A 24,085-nucleotide genomic window follows, 5' to 3' on the forward strand; every position below is an offset into this window, starting at 1 on the left:
GAAGATGTTTCTCTGAATCTCCTTCTCCCTGTATATCTACCTTTCCAATAAAAATAAATCCTCAAAAACAAACAAACACAGTCTGTATTGGGAAATTTGAGATTTTGAAATTTAATTATGTCCTGCCAGTTTAAAGGGATGCTGCAGAGCTGAACTTGAAGTCACTGGGCAAGATTATCTTTCTCATGCTGTCATTTATAGTTTGTTTTTCTAAGAATCCTTGAGATTAAAGTTTTGGTTACAAAAACAAGTTTGAAATTTCCTAGTACAGATGTAATTAAAATAAAACAAAACACCAAAAGGTCAAATAGGAACAGGCCCTGGATGAGCCTAGGGACTCTGGCTGGGGGCTTGCATGGGTATCAGAGGTAACGGGCAAGATTGCTGCCATGAATTCCAGGATGTCCTGTCCAAAGAGAGACCAGGGAGCTCAGAGGGAAAACAGGTCACTCTCCCCTGGCTGGGGACTGGCTGAATGGGTCCCACAGGCACTAGACTGACCACAGAAGCCTCCTGTGTGCAGCTCCCGGACATGTCTCTGTGGCCAGCGACGCATTCTCCCCCACGAGGCCTGGTGTCTCTGGGCCTCTCACCCCTCCTGAGGGCAGAACCACACAGCAAACCCAAGCTCAGGGAGCCCCTGAACTTGGACCCCGGTGTGATAAAGGCAACCTGTCCATTCCATACATGGACTCAGGCCATGCTGCATGGGCTATCATGCCAGGGCTCCTGTGGTGGCTGCCCTTGCCTCAGGTTGGCTTGCCAGTGGCCACATGGACATGCTCCCCTCACCAGCCAGACCCCTAGACTGCTACCCGACCTCAGGCTGCACTGTCGAGATGACAGCCACAGCTACACATGGAATGTCACTGCTTGGGCATGAACTACATAAACTCCCTAAATGAAGCATGAAAGAGAATGAGAAAACCAGCTTAACTTAAAAAAAAATGCTGCCACATTGAGATGATAACATTTTGGCTACACAGCAGCCTTCCCTAATCTGCAGTGGCACTTCCTATGGGTGTGGCCCACAGCCCATGAGATCCAAAAATGCACATAGAAAATTCCAGAAATAAAAATCTAGGTCTTCAAGTGCATATGGCTCTGAGCAGCACATGAGAATTCTCACTGTCCTGCTCCGTCCTGTCTTGGATGCGGCTCACCCCTCTGCCCAGCGTATCCCCACTGAGTATGCTACTCACCCATCAGCCACTTGCTCACCATCTGGGTTATCACATCTCCTGGCACAGCCGCACAGTGCTTGTGCTCAAATGACCATTATTTACTTTAACAATGGCCCCAAGGCACAACAATGATAATGCAAGTATTGTGGGTACCCCAAAGAGAATCACAAGGGTTTGGTTTTGCCCACAGTTGCAGGCATTTCCTGCAGCAAAGAGCCACAGTGTACTGGCAGATTCCGGAGGAACATGAACTGCAACTGTTTCCTTTTGCTGGTAGTTTGTACCTCATTTCTGCCCACTAGAGGGCCCAGAGGGAGGCAAGCTGAAGCAAAACAGCTGGACTCCAGCTCACAACCCACTCACCCACCTACCCACTCACTCACTCACCCAGACCCAGCCCAGGGCTCACCAGCAGATATCCTCAGGGTACGCGGCGAAGGCCACCGTCCACTTGGAGGTGCAGAGCTCCCTGCTGTAGGAGGACGGCTGGGGTTCCCCTTTGCAGTGCAGGCCCTGGCACTTGCAGGCATTGAAGTCTTTCAGGATGCTGCAGGAATGCAGAAAGCACTGGGGGCCAGGCCTGCCAGCACACCGTACATGCATGTGGCCAAGACAGACTAAGGGGCACACCAGCTTGGTGGTGCAGGAGTTTTCCCCACTACTCTCCTGTTATACTGAAGACTACAGAGGAGGGACCTCCCATGGCACCAGCCCAGGGATGACAGTGCTTAACCTGACAGGCCTGCAGGCAAGAGACCCTGACCCCATGCATCTTCCTCCATGAAGGGGAGTGAGGCTCCCCTTGGCTGGGTCCAGGCACCCCCATATTGCTCCTGCCTAGGCCACCTCCTGAACTCTGTCCACTCGATCCTGCTGCCAGCCTAGCAGCTTCACCATCCATTTCCACTTTTTGAGCCTAGCCCCAGAATAGTGCCAAACGACACATCCTATCCTGAACTCCCCTCCCCAGCACCCCAGCCTCGACCATCTCTCTCAGGGGGTTGCCCCTGCTCCCTCTTTAGCCTCCCATAAGGAACCCACCAACTCCAACGCCTGAATCAGAACAGCTTCCTGAGTCCAACATTAAGTGCAGCAGGTGAAGCTGCTGTTTACAAGGCTGGCATCCCAGATGGGAGTGCTGGTTCAAGTCCCAGCTGCTCCACTTTCCTTCCAGCTCCCTGCTATGTACCAGGGAAAGCACTAGGAGATGATCCAAATGCTTGATCCCGTGCCACCCATGTGGGAGTTCTGGTTGGAGTCCCAGGCTTTGCCATGGCCCAGTTCTGGGCATTGCAGCCATTTGAGGACTGAGCCAGCAAGTGGAAGATTCCTCTCTGTAACTGCCTTTCAAATAAATAAAACAAATCTTTCTTACAAACCAAACACTTTTCATATACTGACTTCCACCAGGACGTGGTCCCCAGGGCCACCAGGCCTAAGCCCAGGAGGGAGGGGACAAGCACCGGACTGGCCTCCTTTCTGCATATTTCTCCCAACCCCATCCACCTGCTGCTCCCAGGGTGAGGTGACACCAAGATCCCAGGGGTGAAGACACTTCGTGAGCTCTGAGCTCTAGGCTTCTCCAAGCTGGGGGCCTTCCCCAGGAAGTGTGACATCCATCGGAGGAGCAGGGACGGGGGTGCCATGGACAAAAGGAGGGGCCATGTTCCCACCAGGCATATGAGGAGGAGATATAACCACCCCCACGGCAGAGTGCAGGGCACAGAGCCACTGGGATGGACCCTGCGGCTGCTGGCAGGTGCCTTGTCGGGGTGAGGGAGGCAGCCCATGGTGGACCAGAGTGTCAGCTGGAGCCACCACTCTATACGCACCACCCATGTCCCCTCCCCACTGCTGTCACACACTTAGGGGCTGGGTGCATCAACAGAATGAAGGAAGCACTGTCTACCCAAGAGAGGGGGGGGGCAGGGATTCAGTGGGCCAGGCCTGGAATGCCCATACACACTAGGTGGCCATGGACTGCTCCTGGAAGGTGACGAAGGCCATTCCCAGGGGCTGGTCCTGGACCCGGCGTTCCTCCTCTGTGATCCGCTCCAGTAGCCCATCCTTTAAGTGTGTGTAGTAGGCGATGGCATCCTCCTGCCACAAGACACAGCTTGGTGGACTGAGGCTGTCCCGGCAGGTGTCAGGGCCCACTCCCAGGGCGGAGAGCACGGAATCCTTACACGCTCACACCCGCGAACTTCACAGCAACAGAACTGGCCACAGGGCTTGGGGTTGATGAGCGTGGGCCGACCGGTCTTCCGCTGCAGATCTGTGTAATAGGCCAGGCTCTTCTCTGTCTTCTTCCTGAAGGGAACAGACTTCAGACCCAGTCCCTTGGCATGGACCCCACGTCCACAGTGTGATTATCAGTGGCCAAGAAAAAGTGGGCAGTCTGGCTGCTTCCTCAAGGCAGGGCAGGGCTTCCTCTGCTGGCTGGTGGATCCCAGGCCAGCAAAGGAGGAGGAAGGGAGAGAGGGGCCAAGGGGAGGGGTGCAAGGAAGCTACGGGCCCACCCACTGCCCCCCTTACCTTTCCTGGCACAGGTAGAGCAGCTCAGCCACATTGTAGCACAGCTGCACATCCACCACCTCACACGTGGGGTATGCGTCCCTGTGGCCAGAAGCAAATGACAGTTATTGTGAAGGGGAACCCTCACGGCTAGCACTGTAAAGGGGACGGGTTAGGCTGCTGCCTACAAGGCTGACATAACACCTGGGCAACATTTCAAGTCCTGACTTCTTCACCTCTGATTTAGTTCCCTGCTGATGTGCCTGAGAAAGCAGAATGCAACCCAAGTGCTTGGGCCCCTGTCACATGGGAGACATGAAGAAGCTCCTAGCCCAACTTTAGCCATTGCAGCCATTGGGGAGTGAACCAACAGATGGCGGCCAGGCTTCTACCTACTTGACTTTCAATTAGCTGGCTACTTTTCCCTATGACACCCACCACCCGCAAGCGGATTCATGGCCTGTCTCAGATCAGAATCTATCCCGGCCATCACTGAAATCTTGTTGAGTCTGTAACATTTTTGAATGTCACAGATCCTTAGAGGGTTGAATGAAGCAAAAGATTCTCATCCAGAAAATATCTAACAATCAGCAAAATACACACTTAACATTGGCCAGGTACCATTACACGTACTAACTTATTGAATCCTCATTGGATCAGAAAACGAGACACCCACAGGTGAAGCAGCTTGTGCCTGGTCACGCAGCTGGCCAGTGTCTGACCTAGGACCTAGGCATGGCTCCAGGTCCCAGGCCCACAGCCATCATACAAGGGCCCTCACCACACACAAAGAACCACACACACAACTCCTGGCTGCAGGATCACATAAATCCCAACCTACACAGGGTTTGTGCTGTGGCATTATGAGTAAAGTTGATGCCTGCGGTGCCAGCATCTCATATGAACTCCAATTCATGTCCCAGCTGCTCCACTTCCCTTCCAGCTCCTTGCTTTTGACTTGAGAAAGCAACAGAGGATGGCCTGAATCCTTGGAACCCTGTACCTGCATGGAAAACCTGGAAGAAACTGCTGGCTTTGGATCAGTTCAGCTCTGGCTGTTGTAGCCATTTAGGGAGTGAACCAGCATCCCTCTCTCTGTCTCTCTGTAAATCTGATCTGCCTTTCCAATAAAACCAAATTAGTTTTTTTAAAAATTATTTTAAAAATCAGTAGGGCAATCTCAGGCCTCTGTAAGAGCTCTGAGGGGCAGCCCCAGTTGAAGCAATCCCACCAGGAGGTGAATCCACACCAGCAGCTCGCTCAGCACAACGCTTCGTAACAGAAACAGGAGACTCACAGGCCGTGTGGGAAGCAGCCTTCCTGCTAAGCCAACACTAAGCGGAACCAGGGTCTCCCAATGGTGTGAGGCATGTGACTTGGGAAAAACAACTTTGGTATCAAGTGTTTACACATAAGTGGTTTTCCCTCAATGATTCGTAGTTTCTGAACTGTTAACATTCATCTCACAATGCTAGTTATAACTAACAGTTCACTTAGTGAGTACCCGCTTCATCAACCGCACAAAGTTAACATGAAGCCAGTTTCTAATCCACGTAAGAAATGAGTGGCTACAAGCACCAAACCAACCTCAGCCTCTGAGGTGGACTTTCAAGTCCTCTGGCTCAGGGTCCAGGAGCCTCCTGGATTGCTAGCCCTCACCCCTCGCCCCTTTTTCCTTATTCACGTGAGGACTCCAGGCCTCTCTCCCAGTCTGTGTGTGTCTTGGGACAACATCTGTACTATCCTCCACCCGCAGGCATTGCTGGGGCAGCTGCTCGCTGGGAAGCCAAGCCAACAGGTGCACGTGGCCTGGGGCCCTTCCCCCGCTGAGGCTCCTGCTTGTGGGCTGGCACACAAACAGCTCACGTACCTCTCACTCTGCAAGGTGACTCCCTCAGGTGTCACTGAGAAGCCAGGGCCAGCCACTTTTTTCCCATGTATCATACCTCCCTCCACACATACGCACCTGTACTCTGGACACCGCAGGGTCATCTGGGGCCACTGTGGCTGCCTGCAGAGACTGGGTCACCCTAGCCTCGCCCCTCTCACAGCCCCAGTAATGCCAGCACCTGGCAGGCATTTGATACCGTGGTGGCAGGGCCAGGTCTTTCTCTGGTGTCACCTTGACACTAGGTAGAAGGCACAAGGTGTCCCCTAAGGTGCTTGCCCACGGAACTGTGGTGACCCCATCTAGAAGGGGAGCAGCACCCCTTCCATCCCACAGTCCTGCTTACCGGAAGTGGCTTTCCACAGTCTCCTTCTTGGCCTCTCTGGGGAGCCCAGTGACGAACAGGGTCCGCCTCACCTGCCAGGGAAGCGCACCAGTGAGAGAGGTCACGAGAGCTGTCCAGTGTGCTGGGACCAGCTGTTGCACTCCATCCAAACAACGAAAACACGAGGCCAGGGCTTTCTCCCTGCCTGGCCTGGGCGAGCCCTGCAGCATGTACTGGCAAGTAACCTCTGGAGGCTGTAGCAGTTCACCTTCAAAGCAATGGCAAGAGCCTCCTCTGTGTGGTGGCACTGAGACACTGTTCTGGGGGTGCAAGCTACTCAGACGAAGTCAGGGAAAGAGCTGCTCCCAGCCCAAAGTTCCCAACCTCAGCAACCACAGCCCAAAGCCCACACATCACGGGGGTAAGTTGGCAGAATTGGGGAAAAAAATTCCCAAACTAACAACAACTCACCAGGAAATGAAAACAAAAAGAAGCCTGCCACTGCTCAGTGGGATCACGAACACAGGGGTCAAGGCTGCAAGGCCCTCCCGGCCCCCAGCCCCACTCACCAGGCTCTCCTCCTTGTACTTGATGGACCGGGTGTGGTGCCACATGAAGCCCACGGTGAGGAACAGGTAGATGACGGCAAAGATGGTGTGCAGCCAGAGGAGGTCATTGCTGAGAGGACAGTGCCTACATCAGCACTGATGCCCAAGGATGGGGGCAGGCCCTGACCTGGGGCAACCAGCTGCACCTCAATAGGTGCCTCCCACAAAAGCCGTGGGGACTGCACCTCTCTGCCCATCACAAGTACTTGGAGTACCTGGTCCTGACAAATGAGCTCCAGATCCGTTGACCCTCCCTGTCTGGAGTCCCCTCCCACCTAACAGCAACAGCCCGCAGAGTTCTGTGGCCCGGGAGCATGCCAGCTGCAGGAGCAGGCACTCCTCAGCCTACTGCTCTGGGCCACTGCTGGCTGCCCCAGTGAGGACACTCACTTGGTCTGCAGGTTGGCTATCGTCGTCCTCCCGAAACTGTAGGGATCCTTGTCTGCAGGGAAACACGGATGCTTAGCTACATGGTCATGGCTAGGGATGGCCCAGCCTGGGTGCATGGAGCTGAGAGAAGACATGGCCCACAATGCCAAGACCAGCCAGAGATGGGAGCCACCCAGGGCTCCTGCCTGCTACAAGATGCTCCCAACTGCCTTCAACCCACCGCACAGGCAAAGGCAGGCTGGCACTTCATCTTGCCTTGAGAGGTTTGGTTTGGTTTTGGAAAAGTTTCAAGGAAACCAACAGCAGCCTAAGCTGTTCCCAAAGCCAAGGCAGGGACCGACCAGGCATCCTGGGTGGCTTCAGGATAGCGCTTCAGAGCTGGATGCCCAGGGGTGCCTGGGGATGTGACACTGCCCTCGGATCTTCACCGAGTGACATCCTCCATGGTCCCTGACCATGATCTCCTAATCTGGGTGAGGGCAGGAAATCATAAAACACTCTGCAAATGTCCCCAGTTATATAAATTCTGGGGTTTGCAATCAGAAACTGCTAGTAGGGGCCCAGCTTTTGTCCTGACTTTGGGGTGACTTTTTTCTGGCACTTCAACTAATTGAAAAGGCTCAGAGGGTCACCCTGAGGTGCCTTCCCCCCTATTCTACCCTGCCCCGAGGCCCAGGTTTCTGACCCACTGCTGCCACAGCAAAAGGGTACTCACCCAGCAAGTCTCCCGAGAGATTGACGGGCAGGATGACGCACAGGGACAGGAGGCTGAGCAGCACCAGCAGGAAGATGATGTGCCTCTGGAAGGACAGGTAGTGGATGGCGTCCTCGCCACACCACTGCAGGATCTGGTCGTCGCTGACCAAGACACAGACGCTGTCTTAGCACGTGCAGCATGCTCCCCACACAGCCCTCAGGGCAGCCTGAGGCGGAGGCACTATGATCACGCCCTCCGTGTTTTTCCACACGAGGAGGAGGAAGAAATGTGTGGAACTCTGGGGGCCACAGCATGGGTCCCTGAGCCTATTCCCTCTCCACACTCAGGGCAGAGGCACTGCCACCACCCTGCCTGGTGGCTGGGAGCGTCAGGGTTTCCAACCACATGGAGACTAGGTGGTGAACTGCTTCCTGTACCATACCCCCTGTCCCATGGTGCATTGGTTACCAGCCTTTCATTCCCAGTGAGGCAGGGAGAGTCGCCTCGCCATCCCCTACTCTGTCCTCTGCCTCAGGCCAGCTGGGAGAGAGGAGTGGACACACTAACTAAGGCTTGGCCACATCACAGTCTCTGTGTCCCCACTGTGGCCCTAGAGATAGAAGGCGATCTGCTCCACTCCCACCCTCCCAGTCCTACCCTAGGATGCTCTTGCCCAACTGTGATTCCAGAAAATGTCATATTCACACAACGAGACTCTGCTTTACCTGCTCTGCTGTTGCCCTCTGCCCTGCTTTCACAACCCTAGCACCAGGCAGTACTTGGAGAGCACTGTGTGAAGTATGCTGGGTGGGTCTGTCACAAAGTGCCCACTGCTGCCCTGGCACCCACAGCAGCTCAGGAACAGCTGCTGCCTGGGGCTGCCTGGGGCTCCCTGGGGCTGCATGGGCTGCGAGCTACAGCACGATGCTTTGGGACTTACCATGTTGTCCCCTTTCTCAGTAAACCAGCTCCTTTCTGGCCTCCTCTGGTCTCCTCCTGCCCCAGGGTAGAGTCCATGGGCTTCTCCCACTGGACTCTACCCCAGCAGCAAATCCCAGCAAACCTCTCATGGGTAGCACCCCCTCCCTCATACTGGTTCACCTGACTTTGGGAAAGTGCATGCTGTCCCCAGGTCCCTCTGACATTTGGGGAAACAGAGGCCCAGGGAGAGGCAGGCCCTCATGGTCCTGCAACCCACACATCTCAGCAAGGCTAAGACACCCTCTTCCTGCTGCAGCTCCTTCCAAGGGGTTGTACCTGCAGTTACAGCAGCCAGCAGCTTACAGGGCAGCACTTTCCTGCCCTTGGTGCAACACAAAATAACAAACTCCCTAGAGTGAAGCCTTTGACACAAAGCAACAGGACAGAAAGGGCTGAGCAGGACACACATCTGGAGCCCAACTCCCAGCTCCTGCCTCTATGGCAGACAACCCAACCTGCACTCATCACCAAACACCTCTTTAAGAATCTCTCTGTAGGCCCCAAGTTCTGAGAAAATCAAATGAGCTCACTGTATTTTACAGCTCCACCTCTAATTCAAAAGACATGGGCAGCCTAGAAGAGCTTCCGTCCACATCCCATCTGTTAAACATTAAACAGAACAATGACAGTCTAAAGGAAAAAATTCCCTTACGCAGCATGATAAAAGATGAACATGTGATGGGGAGGGTGTCATGGTGCAGCAAGTTAAAGCCACTGCACCCACACCTCATCCGGGTGCCAGCTACTCCACACTTCTGATCCAGTTCTCTGCTAATGTGCTTGAGGAAGGCAGTGGAGGATGGCCCAAGTACCTCAGTTTCTGCCAGCCACTTGGACCCCAACAGTTTCTGACTCCTGGCTTCAATCTGGCCTAGCTCTGGCTGTTGCAGACATTAAGGGCATGGACCTTCTCTGGTTTTCCCTTTCTCTGTCACTGCCTTTCAGCATTCCACATGGGCCAGGATCCCATATGGGCACTAGTTCAAGTCCCAGCTGCTCCTCTTCTGAGCCCAATCCCTGCTAATATGCCTGGGAAAGCAGAGGAAGATTATTCAAATGGCTTGGTTTCCTATAACCATATGGGAGACCCAGAAGAAGCTCCAGGTTCCTGGCTTCAGCCTAGTACAGCCCTAGCCATTGCAGCCATTTAGGGAATGAACCTGCAGATGGAAGACCTTTTTCTCTCACTATTTCTCCTTCTTTTTCAGTAACTACATTTCAAATAAAGAATCTCATAAAGGAAAATGAACACACAATTCCCACTGAATAGGCTAAAGTAAAATTCATCGGCACCTTCAAGAGCCCTTGGGACCCACGTGCAGCTGGAAGGGCGCAAGCTGCCACAGGGACTGCATGTCCTCAAGACTCTTCCTGTTCCCAAACTCCTGACCTGGGGGGTAGCCCAAGTCACCACAGCCTCCATGTGCTGTCTTGGACATGAGCTGACACATGTCTAAAAGACTGTCTCAGCATCAGCATCCTGGTCCTCTCCTTGACTGGCCAAACACCCTAACCATTCTGGTCTGGCAGAGGCTGCAGTAGCTGCCCACGGGTACTCACTGCAGACGGAAGATGGCGGTCAGCCAGGGGCAGCATCCCTGCAGAGAGAGAGGGGATCAGCTTCAACACCCGGGTCTTAGGGGAGGCTGACATCAATCTCCTCTCTGACACTAAATGACCACTGACCCACCTCTCACCCAAACCAGCATTTCTGCCTGTACATGGTCCAGCTGCCACCTGTCCCAATCACAATGGGCCCAGCCCTTCACAAGGTGCCTGGCATTCCTGCTAAAAATCTCTCCAGCTGACAACCGGAGGACTCACAGATGCCCCAGGGTGCAACCAGGCAACTCAGAGCTAGACCAGGGCAGCTCTGGGGAGAATGACACTGGTGACTTCCAAGAGACGGTGTGAGTGGTGGCATTAGAGAGGAACCCAGCCTTGGGCACCAGACTGTTCCCACTGGAATGCAGTTCAGAGAGGGAAACTGATATCTGGAGGTTCTTTGTGTCCTTCCGGTCTATCAAAGGTAGCCCTCCCCAGAACTGGGCTGCTCCCTGGCTGGGAAAGACAAATATTTGCCTATCATTCCTTCAACAGTGACTAAGCCCCTGCTGGGCCCTAAGTGCTGAGGAACAGGGCTAGATAAGGAAGGGTTCCTGCCCACACCTGGCTCATAATCTAGCAGACAAATCAATAATTAACTGCCACCAAAGTCACAGGCACGATGAGAGCCACTCGAGCTGGGAGTAACCTGGGGGATGCTGTAGCCTGTTCTGCCTCATGGCCCCAGCCGCACTCCCACCGGGGACTCTTCCAAGCGAAGGTGTCTCTGTCAATCCAAACAGCAGCCTTCCCTGGCAGCTGCCACTTGCTCGAGGACTAAGTCAGCCCCTGCATCAAGAAGTCAACCGGCCTTCCCCTCCCCGAGGACCATGGCCGGTGCCCTTTCTCCCCATCACCCACCACAACCTTCCCTAAGATACCAACCAACTCATTTTCAAAGTCCTGTTGCCCCGAGGAGGAAGTTGATGACAATCTCTGGTATCTGGACTCACTAAAGAGAAGAGTGGGGAAATGACAAGAATTTTTTTTTCATTTTTATTTTAAATTTTGAATTTTACAGTACAATTCTGTAGAGTCTGGGATTCCCACACCCTGACTGATTTTCCCCATATTGTTACAATAATTTAGTCCTTCATTTTTTTTTTAAAATAATGCCCAGTATTTTGCTGCCTCTCAGAGTCTAGAACCCCAAGCTACCAGCCTCCCATGATTGGGATAAAATATGACTCTGAGATGCAGGACATGTTCGTGTTCAGGGGCAGTGTCAAGCTCCGTGTCATATGGGATGAATTATAGGGGCTCGAGGCATCCACAACTTTGCCCATACTCCCACCATGGAACTCCTGGGACTTGTCCTTCGAGTGGCTTCAAAGTGTTGTCTGTTCACAATGAGTTTTGTAATGTATCAAATAAAACTGGGAGTAACTACTACAATTCTTCAAATCAGAGACATAGTGTGTAAAACATACTATTATCTTAAGAACCATTAAGAAATAAAACCATGACGATTAAACTGCGATCACAAGACGTGTGCCCATTTCAGAGGTGAGAAAATGCCAGCACCCATGCGTCAGAGTTGCAGCGCTGCAGTGGTTTTGCGTTGTGGCACCTTCGTCTGATCCTCAGGGGCATTCAGGAACTTTGTTCTGTCCTGGTCCCACCTCTGATGGCATAAAACATGCCGCTCCTTCCCCTTCCGAGCACTCACACAGATGCTACCTCATAGGGCCTTCACACTCACCCCATGGGCAACAGAGGCCAGAAGAGAGACCCCGGTCAGCGTGGGGACTTAGCCACAACTCAGGAGGGCCTCCCGATGCCCAGTGCACTTGTTGATGGCACTGCCTGGACTGCTTAGGTCATAAATACAGCAGACATGCCAAAAGGCTCTCCCTCAACTTCAAGGTCATCCGTTTGGGCTGTCGGCAATGCCAGAAGAGAGGACACAGGGAAATAAGTGCATTTACGGATCCTTTTTCCAGGCCACACAAACCACGGGAGCAAGTGTAAGAGTGATAGGCTGTCCGTGAGCACCCTTGGAGTCCTCCCTGACTTTGCCCACGTGCTGCAATTGCTGCATCCCACACAAGATCCAACATGCAAAACAGCTGGCTGGAGCTGGAAAGTCTGGTTGTGCAGACTGAAAGTTCATGGCCCTCCTTCAGCTAAAGGCAACGAAGAGCCATCAGAGCCCAGTGTGGATGGGAGGCAGGGCAGCTCCCAGAGGTGCTCAGCCAGCACCAGCCCCTGGCAAGTGCCTTGCACAGGTTCAACACTGATACACACACACACTCGGGAGACAGAAAACGGGCAGCATCCTCAGTTACCCTGCAAGCCCTAAGGCAGCAGTGTCCTCAAAGTCCCAGCCATAGCCCACCAGGAACCCTAAAACAGCGAGCATGAGGACAATGAGGCTGACCTTATGGGGTGAGGTGAGGAACAGAGAGGACAAGGGCAGACCCAGGCCTGGCAAACACAGTCAGTGAGCCACAGTGCAGGTGCAGACCTGCTCACATGGCCCACTGCTCACGCATGCACACCCACAGTGCAGGCAACTCTGTTCCTCTGCCTGTTTTGTTTTGTTTTGTTTTTCACTATTTTATTTTTAATATTGTTTACATTACCTGCCTGTCTCTGACACCAGGGCAATGCGGCCATAATCCCAGAATCTTCTTCTAATGATGGAAAAGCCACAGATTAAAATCTAAAAGTAGAAAAGAAACCCAAAGTCAATCAAGCTGCTTCTCGTGAGACCCTGTCACAGCCGCCAAGCCTTCCACTTCTGCCCAGGAGCAGTGGAACCTCAAGGAATCACTCCCAGCCCAGAGCCGGGTACTCTGCTCACACCCTACACCAGCCACTGTCACCATGCCTGCCCCGGAGCCCTACCCTGGTCCAGTACATTAGCCCCTGGAGGCCCTGGCCTTGGCCTTGCCTGTCTGCAGCATGCCCCAAACAAACACATCTCTCCTGGGCTGGCCCAGGAACAGGCCAGCTGGTTCTCTTGAATACAGGCCCAATACCATTCAAGGGGCTGCACTTCATCCACTGGTTTCAAAAACTCCAAGATTCCAGCCTACCCCTCGCTCTCCCTTTGGCTCTGGCCAGCTCATGCCTCCCTCCCCTTTACCACTCAGGGAGGCAGGGAGAGACCCTTGAGTTATTTCCAGTCAGAGATTGGGTTATTCAAGACAGGGCTGTTTTCCTGGAGGGCACCCAGGGATGCCTGAACTCCCCTGGACACTTCTCTAGGGCAATCAGGAAGTTAGGGCTGGTCTGTGGGAGGCTGTTGAGTCATGCTACAGGAAAAGTGAGTACCTTCCACCCATCCAGGCCAGCTGCTGTCTGGACCTGTGGGGTGTGGGCATCTGCCACATGTCTGTGTCCACCCAGTGCTCCCAGCCCCATCTCCCCACACCCTGCCAGGTGGGACGAACCCAGCTCTGAACCTGGCAGCATGACTCTTCTCATTAGCCCTGTGGGAGCCATTCCCACCCAGCCTGCCTGGGGCCTCCACCCTGGCCTCCCCCGAGCCCTGGAGAACAGGGCCTGCCCATTCCCTCCCAGATTCACCAGTACAGCCCCTGCCTAGTCCTGCTCCTCCAAACGCCTGGGGCACAGAGTGCTGCTCTCTTCGACAGCGGACCACAGTCCCCAGCAACAGGCCCAGAGAGCACTTTCTTGTGAAAGTGAGGTAGACCACTTGTAGGTGGCCCACCTTGGTGCATGAATGAGCAACAATGCAGCAAGAAATGCGATCACATAGATCTTAACCCAGCACAAAACAGGAAGGGGGACTCCCTCCCCTGTCGGAGGGCAGCAAACTTATGGTTGGCACCCTTCTTGCCACCTCCTAGGGCAAAAGTCCCCTAAGGATGAGGGTTCTCTCCTCCCTCCAAGCCTCCATGCCATTTTTGGATATGGCATCAGGAGCCATGACCCTCTCATGAGCATCTGGGAATAGAAGGGATACTTTAACCCCAAAGAGTGTCGGCTAGCCAATGCCAAGTCCATACAAGGAAAGCCAATGACAGACTTTAAGTCGGGGCTTGGTGGGGAGGAGGGGTGAAGATCTCTAGGAATAAGGAGGTTTATCCTGAATGAGCTTAGAGGGCAGCTCTGAGAAGCTGGGTCCAGGGATGCCAGCGGGAAACAGGTGGTGTTGCTGACACCTGCAGCTACTCTAGCTCCACATACATCATTCATGTCCCTTTCTCCCATCCCACCCCCCACACCATTCCCCACCCAGGCCTTGGGGCAACCTGGGGACTGGCTCTGTGTCTCCCCTACATGCAGGGCTCTGAAATTCTCCTGGGCTCAAACCTTGATGTTCCTAACTGGTCAGAACACAGCATAAGCAGGACTTTAGCTCAGAGATGGGTGTCCCTCCCACCACTCCTCCAGGGCCCTGCCTGGGAGATTTAACAGAGTAACCAAAGAGGGGCCCAAGTATCCAGGCTCTCTCACCAGGAAGCAGCTGACGTCCAGGAGCAGCACAGTGGGGATGCCGCCAAAGGTGACCCCCTGCAGTACGGTGCTGTTTTTGGCCGAGTTGTAGCAATAGGACTCGTTGGGCCGGTCCCCGAGGCCCAGCTGCTCCCGGACAGAAACGGCTTGGGGCTGCCACAGCTCCAGGAACGGCGAGTTGGTCATGGCGCCTGCCCTCCCTGGAGAACAGGGCAATGCCAGAGATCACGGCTGGGACTTCCTCAAGATTTCCCCAGTCAGCGCTGACACAGTCAAAGAAGGTAGATCCCACAGGGGCCTGGTGATTTGGAACTGCAACTGGGGAGAGCTGGCCACTAGACCCCCTGCGTGCCTGGTAGCATCCACAGAGAATAGCTCCATTGTGGGGAAGAGTCCCAGAGGGGCAGGTGGCCGGGAAAGGCAGAACAAACAGGGAGGGAAAGGGTGGCAGGGACAGAAGCTGTTGCTGACCCCTAAAGCTCTGGCATCCCTCCAGCTACAAGGAAAGCTGTTGGCAAAGAACTCCTGCAGGAGAGACAGACACAAAAACAGAGATGCCACCTTACGGGGAAGGGGACAGTGAGATCGTCAAGGGCTGACTGCTTGGAGCCTCAGAGAAGTCCTCAAACACTGTTGCTGTCATAGGACATCAGAGACAGGCCATCTGACACACCCAGAACAACCTGGCCCAGGTTTAAGGAGCTGGTGGGGGCAGGACAGCCTCCACACAGCCCACTGATTCCCAGAACACATGTTTCCTATGGTGCCAGGCGGCCAGCAGCTGTGAACTCACTGAGAGACCAGAACAGGGCTTCAGACAGGCAGCCCAAGGGGAAGAGAGGGAGACAGCCCAAGGGTGACCTGGGACACTGAGAGGGAGGAAGACCCAGAGCCTGCTCAAGGGCCTCAGGAAGGCCAAAGCAAACACCACCCCAGATTGAGCCATTGACAACACACTGGGCAGGCACTGTACCACAGAAGTGCAGGTGGGTGGGTGGCAGGCCCCAGGGCAGGGGAGGACTACCCGCAAGGCTGAGCCACTCCCTCAGGCATGCAGGATACATGGTGACACTCTAGGTGACAGGAGTAGTGATGTCCCAGACTTGGTGCTCTGAACAGAGGCCCCACAGTTGGCTTCCCCTAGACCCCACCCAGTGGCACTAGGCCTGGCCTTCCTTCCTGTCCCACACTCAGCAAGCACACGCCAGGGCAGGAAGGGGCTGTGGCTGGGCCCACGGGAGGCCCTAGGTGGCAGAGCTGAGAAAGCCAAAGCAGCGCTGACCACCCCCACCCTGGCTGCTCGGGGGCCACGTCTCAGCAACTGCCACCTGCCCTTCACCAGCCTCCTGCGAGCCCAGCCTGCCCAGATGCCCAGCAGCAGATGGGAACCACCCTCCTTCAGCTTAAGGGTCCTGAACAGAAGCTGCCCTACACACTGCTACCTGCCAAAGCATAGGACTTGGTCTTGACCCCTACCCCTTGAACCCCATGCCTCAAGAGCCACTCCTTGTCACTCAGGGCCCCTGTGACTCCCCTCCCAGCCATGACCAGAGGCCCTGCTGGGGCCAGAGAAGGGCCTCAGGTAAGGGGGCCCCACTCTAGGCCCAGGGCCTGTGCAGGCCTTAGGACAGTTGCTGCTGGGGAGGTCCCCCAAGGGCCAGAATCGGGGGTAGGGAACACAGCTGAATAGACAAGGCAGGCTTGAAGTGTGGAAGAGGAAAAACATCCACAAAATGCTCACAGAGGACGCATTGTCCCTCGGGGCGGCTGCGGTGGCGGGTGGTGCTGGGAGGAGGACCCATGGTCCCGGAGGCTTCATGCCAAGAGGAGGGAGGGGCAGACAGGCAAGTAGGCACCTGGGGCACCTCTTGATCATCCTGCTCAGCACCTCCTGAGGCTCTGCACCCCACCCCTAGGCAGGCTCCACCATGTGGGTTTAACAAGCTTGATGAGAAACAGAATGGGAGGTAGCTAGCCTGGGAGCCGGAGGCTGGGGTCCAGCCAGATTGTGGAGAAGGGGTCCCCAGGGTCTCACAAGCCTTTCAGCCTAGTCACAGCCCACCCCTGACAAAGTCCCCATCCTGGTGTGGCTCTCCCCTGGGCCACACCGTGCAGGTCCTCCCTGCAGTGGCTGGGAACTGAGGACCAGGCCTGCCAGAGGGGAGCAAAGCAGCTACCACAGGAACCAGGCCAGACTGTAGACCGCACAGCTCAGACACACACCACACCCCTAGGGTGTGCTAGATCCACGGGGGGATACCAGTCATCCTCTAAGCCTTCCAGAAAGCAGGCATGTCAGCATCCCCTTCCTCCAATACCCAGAGGGTAGGAAAGCCTTCTGCCCCGAAGGCTAAGAGGAAAGTATTGCACCCCACAGCTGTTCCCAAACAGGCCTAGTAAGTCAGCCAGCAAAAATGACCACCTGAGCCAGCAGCAAGCCTTGTGGCAGACTGGACAAGCGCAGGCCTCCCTTCCACAAACCACAGCAGAATGCTGCAGGAAGTACATGGTTCTGCTAGGAAAGGCCGTGTTCTCGTTCCGGGACCGTCAACACCACCATGTCTCCTCAGGGCACTAGCAGCTCCAGCAGTCTTCTGCCCTCCAAGCTCATTCTGACCTTCTAGATGCACAATCAAGTTGCACACCCAAAGGTGTCCTTGAGGTATGGACACTATCTGGAAGCTGAACAGGAACCCTGAAGTCAGGGAAGGGCGGAGGATGGGGGTTGAGCCTGTGGCTGCCCTGACAAAGGTTACACAAGCAGGTTCTGGAATTCCATCTCAGCACCACTTGTAGATCAGACAAGTGCCTTAACTACTCCCTGCCTTGTTCTCCTATTCCATGAAATGGGTTTTTCTCAAGAGACAAAGCTTATAAGACACTGAAGCCCTGAGTATGCCCCTACTGAGCACAAGAAAAAACTTGTGCCAGGGCCAGCACTGTGGCACAGTAAGCCTCCACCTGCAACACCAGCATCCTACGTGTTGGGGTCATGGCTGCTCCACTTCCAACCCAGCTCCCTGCTAATGGGCCTGAGAAAGCGGCAGAGAATGGTCCCAGTGCTTGGGTCCCTGAACCTACATGGAAGACCCCAGAAGAAGCTCCAGGTTGACCCAGCCTTAGCTGTTGCAGTCATATGGGGAGTGAACCAGTGGGTGGAAGATTTCTTTTTTTGTAACTCTGCCTTAAAAACAAAATGCCCCCAAAAAAACTCCTGTGCCTTTAAGGCATCCCTCTAGCCAATGCAAACACAGCAGCAGGCAGGCAGGGGCCCCAGGAACAGCTGGAGACAGTAAGCAAATGCCAGGGGTGTGTGAAAGCAAAAGAAGACCTCCCCTCGGCTTCTTTCCACATCCTGGTGCAGGCAGCACAGATCTGAGGACGCCCGGCAGGTGTCATACAAAGGAAGGGAGGACAGCCGGGGCTGTAAGAGGGAAAGCAGGGCTGCTTCTCCACTAAGGATGACCCGGAATGCCCACAAGCCACTGCAGCCAGCACAGAGATCCCAGGATGTTTCCCCACAGCCCCCATGTACCCACCAGGTAGGAACTGGGGACTGCCATCCTCTGGCTTAGCTTCAACAGGTAGGGGCGGGAAAAATCCAGGGGATTTGGAGGTGGGGGAGGGGACGCTGGGCGGCAGCAGCGGGGGGCGGGGGGGGCGGAGCTTGGGTCCACCACACCAATGGCCCCCTGCCCTTTAGGACATTGCTTAGGGTTGACCCTGACTTGGAGTGTGACCAAGTGCAAGGGGCTCCCCAGACTCGGTTCCCGGACAGGGCTCTCCTCGCCCTCCCCACTGACCCTCCAGGCCACAGGCCTCGGCGGGTCGGCAAAGGGCGGCCACCAAAGAGCCGCGCCTCTCCCACCGCGTCTAGAGACTCCGGCATCCAACCCTGCCCCCCACCAAACTGGAAGCAGGAAAACACCTGGGGGGTGTTCCTGGTTGGGCTGCGAGGTCCACTCCTGTCTGCAACCCGCCCCCACAGGACCCAGGAACCGGGAAGGGTCGGTCGCCAGGGCGCAAAGTGGCGGCCTCAGAGAGAGGCCAGTTTGCAAAGCCAAGTCCCTCTCCCAACTGCGCCCGGGAGTCCCCCTGGCTTGGGGGGTGGGGAATGCGGACGCTGACACTGGGCACTCAACGTGGACCCCGGGTCGCGCAGTTCCCGTGTCCCAGCCGAGGTGCCCTCCCACTCCCCACTTTACCTGCGGAGGCGGCGGGGGCAGCTGTCCTTTCCCACCTGGAGGGACTGGGAAGCGTCCCGGCTACTTAAAAGTTACAAAGTGAAACTCCGGCTCCTCCTACACATGCGCACAGCCGCGGCCGCCGCTTGCCCAATTTGGAGTTCCAGCTTCCACCTGCGCCGGCGCGGCCCCGACGCCGCCGACCGCGCCCGGCCCGGCTCCCCTCGGCCCGGCCCGCGCAGCTCCTCCCCGCCGGATGCAGGCTGGCCTGGCCAGCTGGCGCCCAGGGGCGAGGACACCGCCGCCGGGGCCAGCTCTCTTTGCCTCGGCTGCCCAGATTCGTGGGAGACCCCGGCCCAGCCTGGTTGGAGGTGCGGATTAGGAGGGTATCCGAGTGTATTCATGTCCCTGTTTTCCTCTGAGTATCCCCCACAGGCCCAGGGGGAGCTGGGGCGATGGGTGAAGAATGCGTGTTGAGCGTGCTCTGCCTGCCGCAGGAACCAGTGGAACCCTGAGGAACCCTGAGGCTGCGCGTCCAGCCACCCACGCGGGTAGCTACGTTGAAGGCTCCCAGGGGCCGAGCCCTGGGGTGCTGAGTCCTGCCCAGCCCCCTGGCCCTACGCGGTAGCCAGATGGTGCCCCAAGGTCTCTGCCCCAGGACTGCCCGCTCACTGCCCCTTGGGGCCGCCCAAACCTCTCCCTCTGTCGGCCAGGCTTCACAGCTGCAAAACAAGGGGTTGGGACCAACTTCCTCCCAGGCCTTCCAGGCCCTGAGCGGCTCCTGCCTCCCCACATGCGCAGCCTTGCCGCTTCTCTGACCTCTCTCCCTTCTCTCGGCTTTCATCTCTCCCCGTGATGACGAAAATACTCTCCTCACTGCCTGTCCCGGATCCCAGCGCTGGCCTGTGCCGGGGGAGGGCTGGATCGCTTGCCTCCCTCCCTGCCACACACACACCCAGTTCTTTTCTGTCCCATTCTTTCCCTCCCTCTCTACCCCAAATTTAGTCTCCTGCTGCCAAGACCCCACACCTGACCCCAGCAGGTTCCTAGGCATGGGTCCCCCGACTTGGCCTGGCTTCTTAGACTGCTCCTGTCCATCTTTTCCCCAACCTGCGTGTCCTCACTCCGCCCCTGCCTCCATAATTGGCAGACTTCCACATTTGTTCTCCAGTGTGCTAAGATTATTTTAAAATCAAAAGAAGGATGCATACATCAGAACGGGAGTAGAGAACCTGCCAGCACCTCTTGTGTCAGTGTGCACACGGTTGTAAAACCAGCCTAAACTGCCATTAACTGTGTACAAGTCAGGGATTGTTCCTATTGACAGAAGGAAATAGTCTCAAGGATACTGAATTTACAGACCATAAAAGCTGAGCAGACTGACAAACCCACGGTATCTGAGAGGCTGGTGTGATGGCTCATCTGGCTAATCCTCTGACTGCAAATGCTGGCAGCCCATATGGACACTGGTTCGTGTCCCTCTGCTTTCTTTCCCCTTCCAGCTCTTTGCTTATGGCCTGGGAAAGCAGCTGTGGATGGCCCAAGTCCTTGGGACCCTGTGTGGGAGACACAGAAGAAGCTTGTGGTTCCTGGCTTCAGATCAGCTCAGCTCTGGCTGTTGTGGCCATTTGGAGACTAAACCAGCAGATGGAAGAGCTTTCACTCTGTAAGTCCTCCTATTCAATGAAAACAAATAAATCTTAAAAAAAAAAAAAAAGTGGCCCCCAGGTCAAGGACATAGATTGAAAGCACCTTACTCCAGACATTCTGCAATATTAGTATGGAAAGTGGCTGCCTTTCCCCAAATCTGTACTTCTAGTCTAGCTCCTGCTGACACACCTGAAAACAGTGGTACTTGGGACACCGCCACCTGTGTGAGACCAGGCTAGAGCTGCCGGCTGTAGCAATGATCATTTTGATAGTTGTTTAAATTGTTGCTGTCAGGGGTTGAAATCAAATCCCATCACTATTACAGTTAGAATGGCAGCAACAAAAAGATGTTGTCTCCCAGGCATCCACTAGAATCAGAATGCATCTCAAACCTGGCTTCCCATGTTGCTTCAACAAGACCTTAAGAAAGTCTTTGCCCAGTCAGGTCCTTTGCTTAATTCTCCAGTCAACTTGCCTTATTCACTGTAGAACTTTCTGTCCTCAAGTTTTAGGACTCTTGATAAAATAGAGAAATACAAAATTACAGAACAAATATGTTTTGTGTCTCACTAAGTCCATGTGAGAAGCATACCCCACACTTGATCCAAGGTCTTTGGTACTGGCCAACGCTCAGTGACAGGGCAGGAAACGAGAGCTTGGTGCTTTTTCTGGAGGTCACAGTACCCACATGGCTAAGTGCTTAGAACATAATGTTGCAAATGACAGAAGTGCAGAGAACACAGGGCCAGGGAGTTGATGGAGAACAGGTCAGCTGACTCACTGTCAGAGGAGGCAAATTCAGAATCTAGAACGTGTGGTCATTGGCAGTCAGCTGGCACTTTGGGGTCACAGTTGTCTTGAGCTCTGTGGGGAGACAACCAGGCACAGGGTCAGAGGTCAACTGGGAGCTCAGGGGCAATGAAAGTATGATCCATATGACATCAGGTTCAAAAATCCAGATACAGTTACAAACTGGAGCTGTGGAGCTGCAATGAGGTGGGCATCCCACATCAGATGCCAATTCCAGTCCAAGCTACTCTACTTCCAACCTAGCTCCTACTAACTCACCAAGCAGTGGTGCTTGGTCCCTGCCACCCATGTGGGACACCAGTATGCAGTTGCTAGCTGCTGGCTTCCAAATGGTCCTGTTTTACCTGCGGCTCGCTCGACATGCCACCAGCCTCCCCCTGCCAGGCAAAGCGCACCAGCCTGTGCGTGCTGGACGCGCCCGCGCCCAGGTGCTCCCTGTGCACAGACACCTGCAGCAGCAGCGGCTGCCGGGGCTCCCTCAGCTGCTGCCAGAAGTTCACGGCCTCCGTCACGTCGAAAGCCTTCCAACCGCTCTGGTGGATGGACACTAGCCTGAAAGAGAGAGAGAGCGCAGCCTCAGGGCGGGGTGGAGCCTGGGCTACCCCTCCCGCCCCGCCCCACAAGCATGCACACACAGAGCCACATTCCCCTGCCCGCACCCCGCCTACACCCCAGCCCCTCCTTGCCCCCACCTGGAGTCTATGAGGGAGGTGTGGTTGGAGCCGTCGTCACGGATGTGCAGCCACTCCACGGTGACCCGGGCCTGGGCGCTGTGCGGGGGCAGGCGCTCGTGCCTGCGCAGGGCGGCCTTGGGGACTGGCTCCTGGAAGAGCCGCAGCACAGCTTGCACCAGCTCGCTGTTAGGCGGCAGCCGCTGCTCCATGCCAAACACCAGCAGGTGTGTGTGTGCCTCGGTGATCAGGAGCCTGCCGGCCACCTCTGAGGACAGGAGAAAGGTCAGCAGGGCGCTCGGAGTGGGGGTCACAACCAGGTGGCTGACCATCTCACCCTGCCACAACCCCACCACAGAGTGCTGCTTTCACTCCTATGTCCTGGTCCTGGCGATCATCCACAGTCCCACAGGGCCTCCCCAGAGCCACATAGCAGGGATGCTCTGGCCATGCTCAGCGCTGCTCCTGGTAGGGCCAGGGATAGCAGTCACAGTGTCCAGCAAAGCCACAGGGGCCCCATGGTGCTGTGTTCAGAAGGCTCCTAGAGGGTCTAGGGTGTGGCTGGTGTGCTGAGAGTCTGGGCTGTGCCAGCTTTATAGCTGGGCCTAGGCTGTCCTGGAATGGCGAGAAGGAGAGAGGGGGGAGGTAGAGTGAGGGAGAGGTCACACCCCTCGGACCTCCTGGGAGCTCAGCATCCAAAGTCCCTGAACCTGGAGGAGGGAGCTGTCTGGACTGGATCTGGCCATCTACTGCTATCTGTTCAATAGTCCTGAACCCAGTCCTTACCTTAGGTGTTAAGCTCAAAATCTGATTTCCTGACTCTCCTTGGTGCCAGCATGGGCTAAGCCTCAGCCTAAAGCACCAGCATACCATATGGGCATTTCCTGAGCACACCCAGGAATGTTTGATCCCTCACATGCCAGCTCTAATCTGCAGGCCACCTTTCTCCTGGACCCTGCTGTTGGCTTCACCAGGCCCAGCCTGGGGCCAGCTCATCCCTGTCATAGTTATCCTCCAGGACCTCTGACCTCACCTGGTAGCCTGACCTTGGGCTGAGGTCAAATCCCAAACCCATAGGGATTTGGGGTTATGGGACTACCCCAGCCTCAGGCATAATGCCACCTTGCAGGCCCATTAGGCTTCCCTGACCCTCAGGGCTTGTCCATGACAAGGGGTGGCCAGTTCTGCATACTGAGCCTCCCACTTCACATTCACTTTCAGCTGGCCCACTTCATTGATTTCCCCGGCATACTCTTGAGCCCCCTGGGGAATCCACTTGAAGATGGAGCCTCTGCTTGCAGAGGGATATTGGGCCTCTGTATGGGATATTTGCCTTCTGCCTGCCCCTGTTGAGTGGCCACCCAAGCCACTCCCTGCATTGGGAACATGTCACCTACTCTCCAGGCCCTGGCCAGGATGCCCCCAGGGTCTGAGCTGCAGGAGGCAAAGCTTGAGTTCATGGTCCCAGCTCTCTTTTCTGCTCTGTGTTTCACTAAGCACAGAGTGGCTGCAGGTACCAACCTTTTACAGATGCATCCCAGGCTCCTACCTCTAGCCTGACCTCTCAGTAGACAACTGAATGGTGCATCCAAATGCCCTTCGACCCCTTCAACTTTGGCTAGGCTCCACACCTAGGAGTCCTTCTGCATTCTTTAATAGCCCACATCCCTCAGAGTCAATCCCCTGCAAATCCCTTTCATCTAATGTCAAAAACATCAGGCCCAAAGCAGTGGCCTAGGGCCTAAATTCTTGGCTTGCATGCATCAGGATTCCATTTGGGCCCTGGCTCATGTCCCAGAAGCTCCAGCTCCAATCCAGCTCCCTGCTTGTGGCCTGGGAAAAGCAGTGAGAAAAGACCCATCTCTTGTATCTAGTCCCAGTCCTCCATTGCTTGTAATGTAACTGCCTCTTTCCACTCCTGGTCCCCACCCCCACAGCCAACAGTGATCTGTGACTGAAGGTAGTTAGTGCTCTCTCAATCAAAATCCTCCAAAAATTAACTCAAAATGGAGTGCAGTGAGGCCAGCACTGTGGCTCTGCAGGCTATACTGCTGCTTGTAGTGCTAGCATCCCATATGGGTGTCGGTTCAAGTTCTGCCTGTTCTACTTCCAATCCATCTCCCTACAAATGGCCTGGGAAAGCAGAGGAG

At 55.3% G+C, this 24,085-nt stretch overlaps 2 protein-coding genes across 7 annotated transcripts in view; both read right to left on the bottom strand.

The window, feature by feature from the left end:
• Positions 1 to 18,931, bottom strand: part of TMEM63A (transmembrane protein 63A) — a 34,033-nt gene extending 15,102 nt beyond the window's left edge. For 2 of the 6 annotated variants that reach the window (XM_040968243.1, XM_040968242.1), the window contains exons 1-13: positions 18,826 to 18,931; positions 14,621 to 14,820; positions 12,778 to 12,857; positions 11,078 to 11,144; positions 10,148 to 10,185; positions 7,625 to 7,767; positions 6,910 to 6,961; positions 6,481 to 6,589; positions 5,933 to 6,003; positions 3,720 to 3,800; positions 3,371 to 3,494; positions 3,151 to 3,284; positions 1,594 to 1,731 (exon numbers count right to left, since the gene is read on the bottom strand). In XM_040968243.1, the coding sequence (XP_040824177.1) occupies positions 1,594 to 1,731; positions 3,151 to 3,284; positions 3,371 to 3,494; positions 3,720 to 3,800; positions 5,933 to 6,003; positions 6,481 to 6,589; positions 6,910 to 6,961; positions 7,625 to 7,767; positions 10,148 to 10,185; positions 11,078 to 11,144; positions 12,778 to 12,857; positions 14,621 to 14,806 (1,223 nt within the window). In that variant the 5' untranslated portion in view covers positions 14,807 to 14,820; positions 18,826 to 18,931. Of the gene's footprint in view, positions 1 to 1,593; positions 1,732 to 3,150; positions 3,285 to 3,370; positions 3,495 to 3,719; positions 3,801 to 5,932; positions 6,004 to 6,480; positions 6,590 to 6,909; positions 6,962 to 7,624; positions 7,768 to 10,147; positions 10,836 to 11,077; positions 11,145 to 12,777; positions 12,858 to 14,620; positions 14,821 to 18,825 lie in introns of those variants that run through there. The other 4 variants (XM_040968247.1, XM_040968246.1, XM_040968245.1 and 1 more) reach the window with 4 other exon arrangements.
• A 2,369-nt stretch (positions 18,932 to 21,300) lies between these two features.
• LOC121148192 (left-right determination factor 2-like) lies at positions 21,301 to 22,267 on the bottom strand. Its single transcript, XM_040968286.1, has 3 exons — positions 21,957 to 22,267; positions 21,609 to 21,816; positions 21,301 to 21,318 (listed from the first exon to the last, which is right to left on the bottom strand). The coding sequence occupies exons 1-3, from the start codon at positions 22,265 to 22,267 to the stop codon at positions 21,301 to 21,303; spliced, it is 537 nt and encodes a 178-aa protein (XP_040824220.1).
• Between the last annotated feature and the right edge of the window lie 1,818 nt (positions 22,268 to 24,085).

Source organism: Ochotona curzoniae, unplaced genomic scaffold, assembly GCF_017591425.1.
Source record: "Ochotona curzoniae isolate NIBS_2020 unplaced genomic scaffold, NIBS_Ocur_1.0 scaffold_4683, whole genome shotgun sequence".
NCBI classification, from domain to species: Eukaryota; Metazoa; Chordata; class Mammalia; order Lagomorpha; family Ochotonidae; genus Ochotona; species Ochotona curzoniae.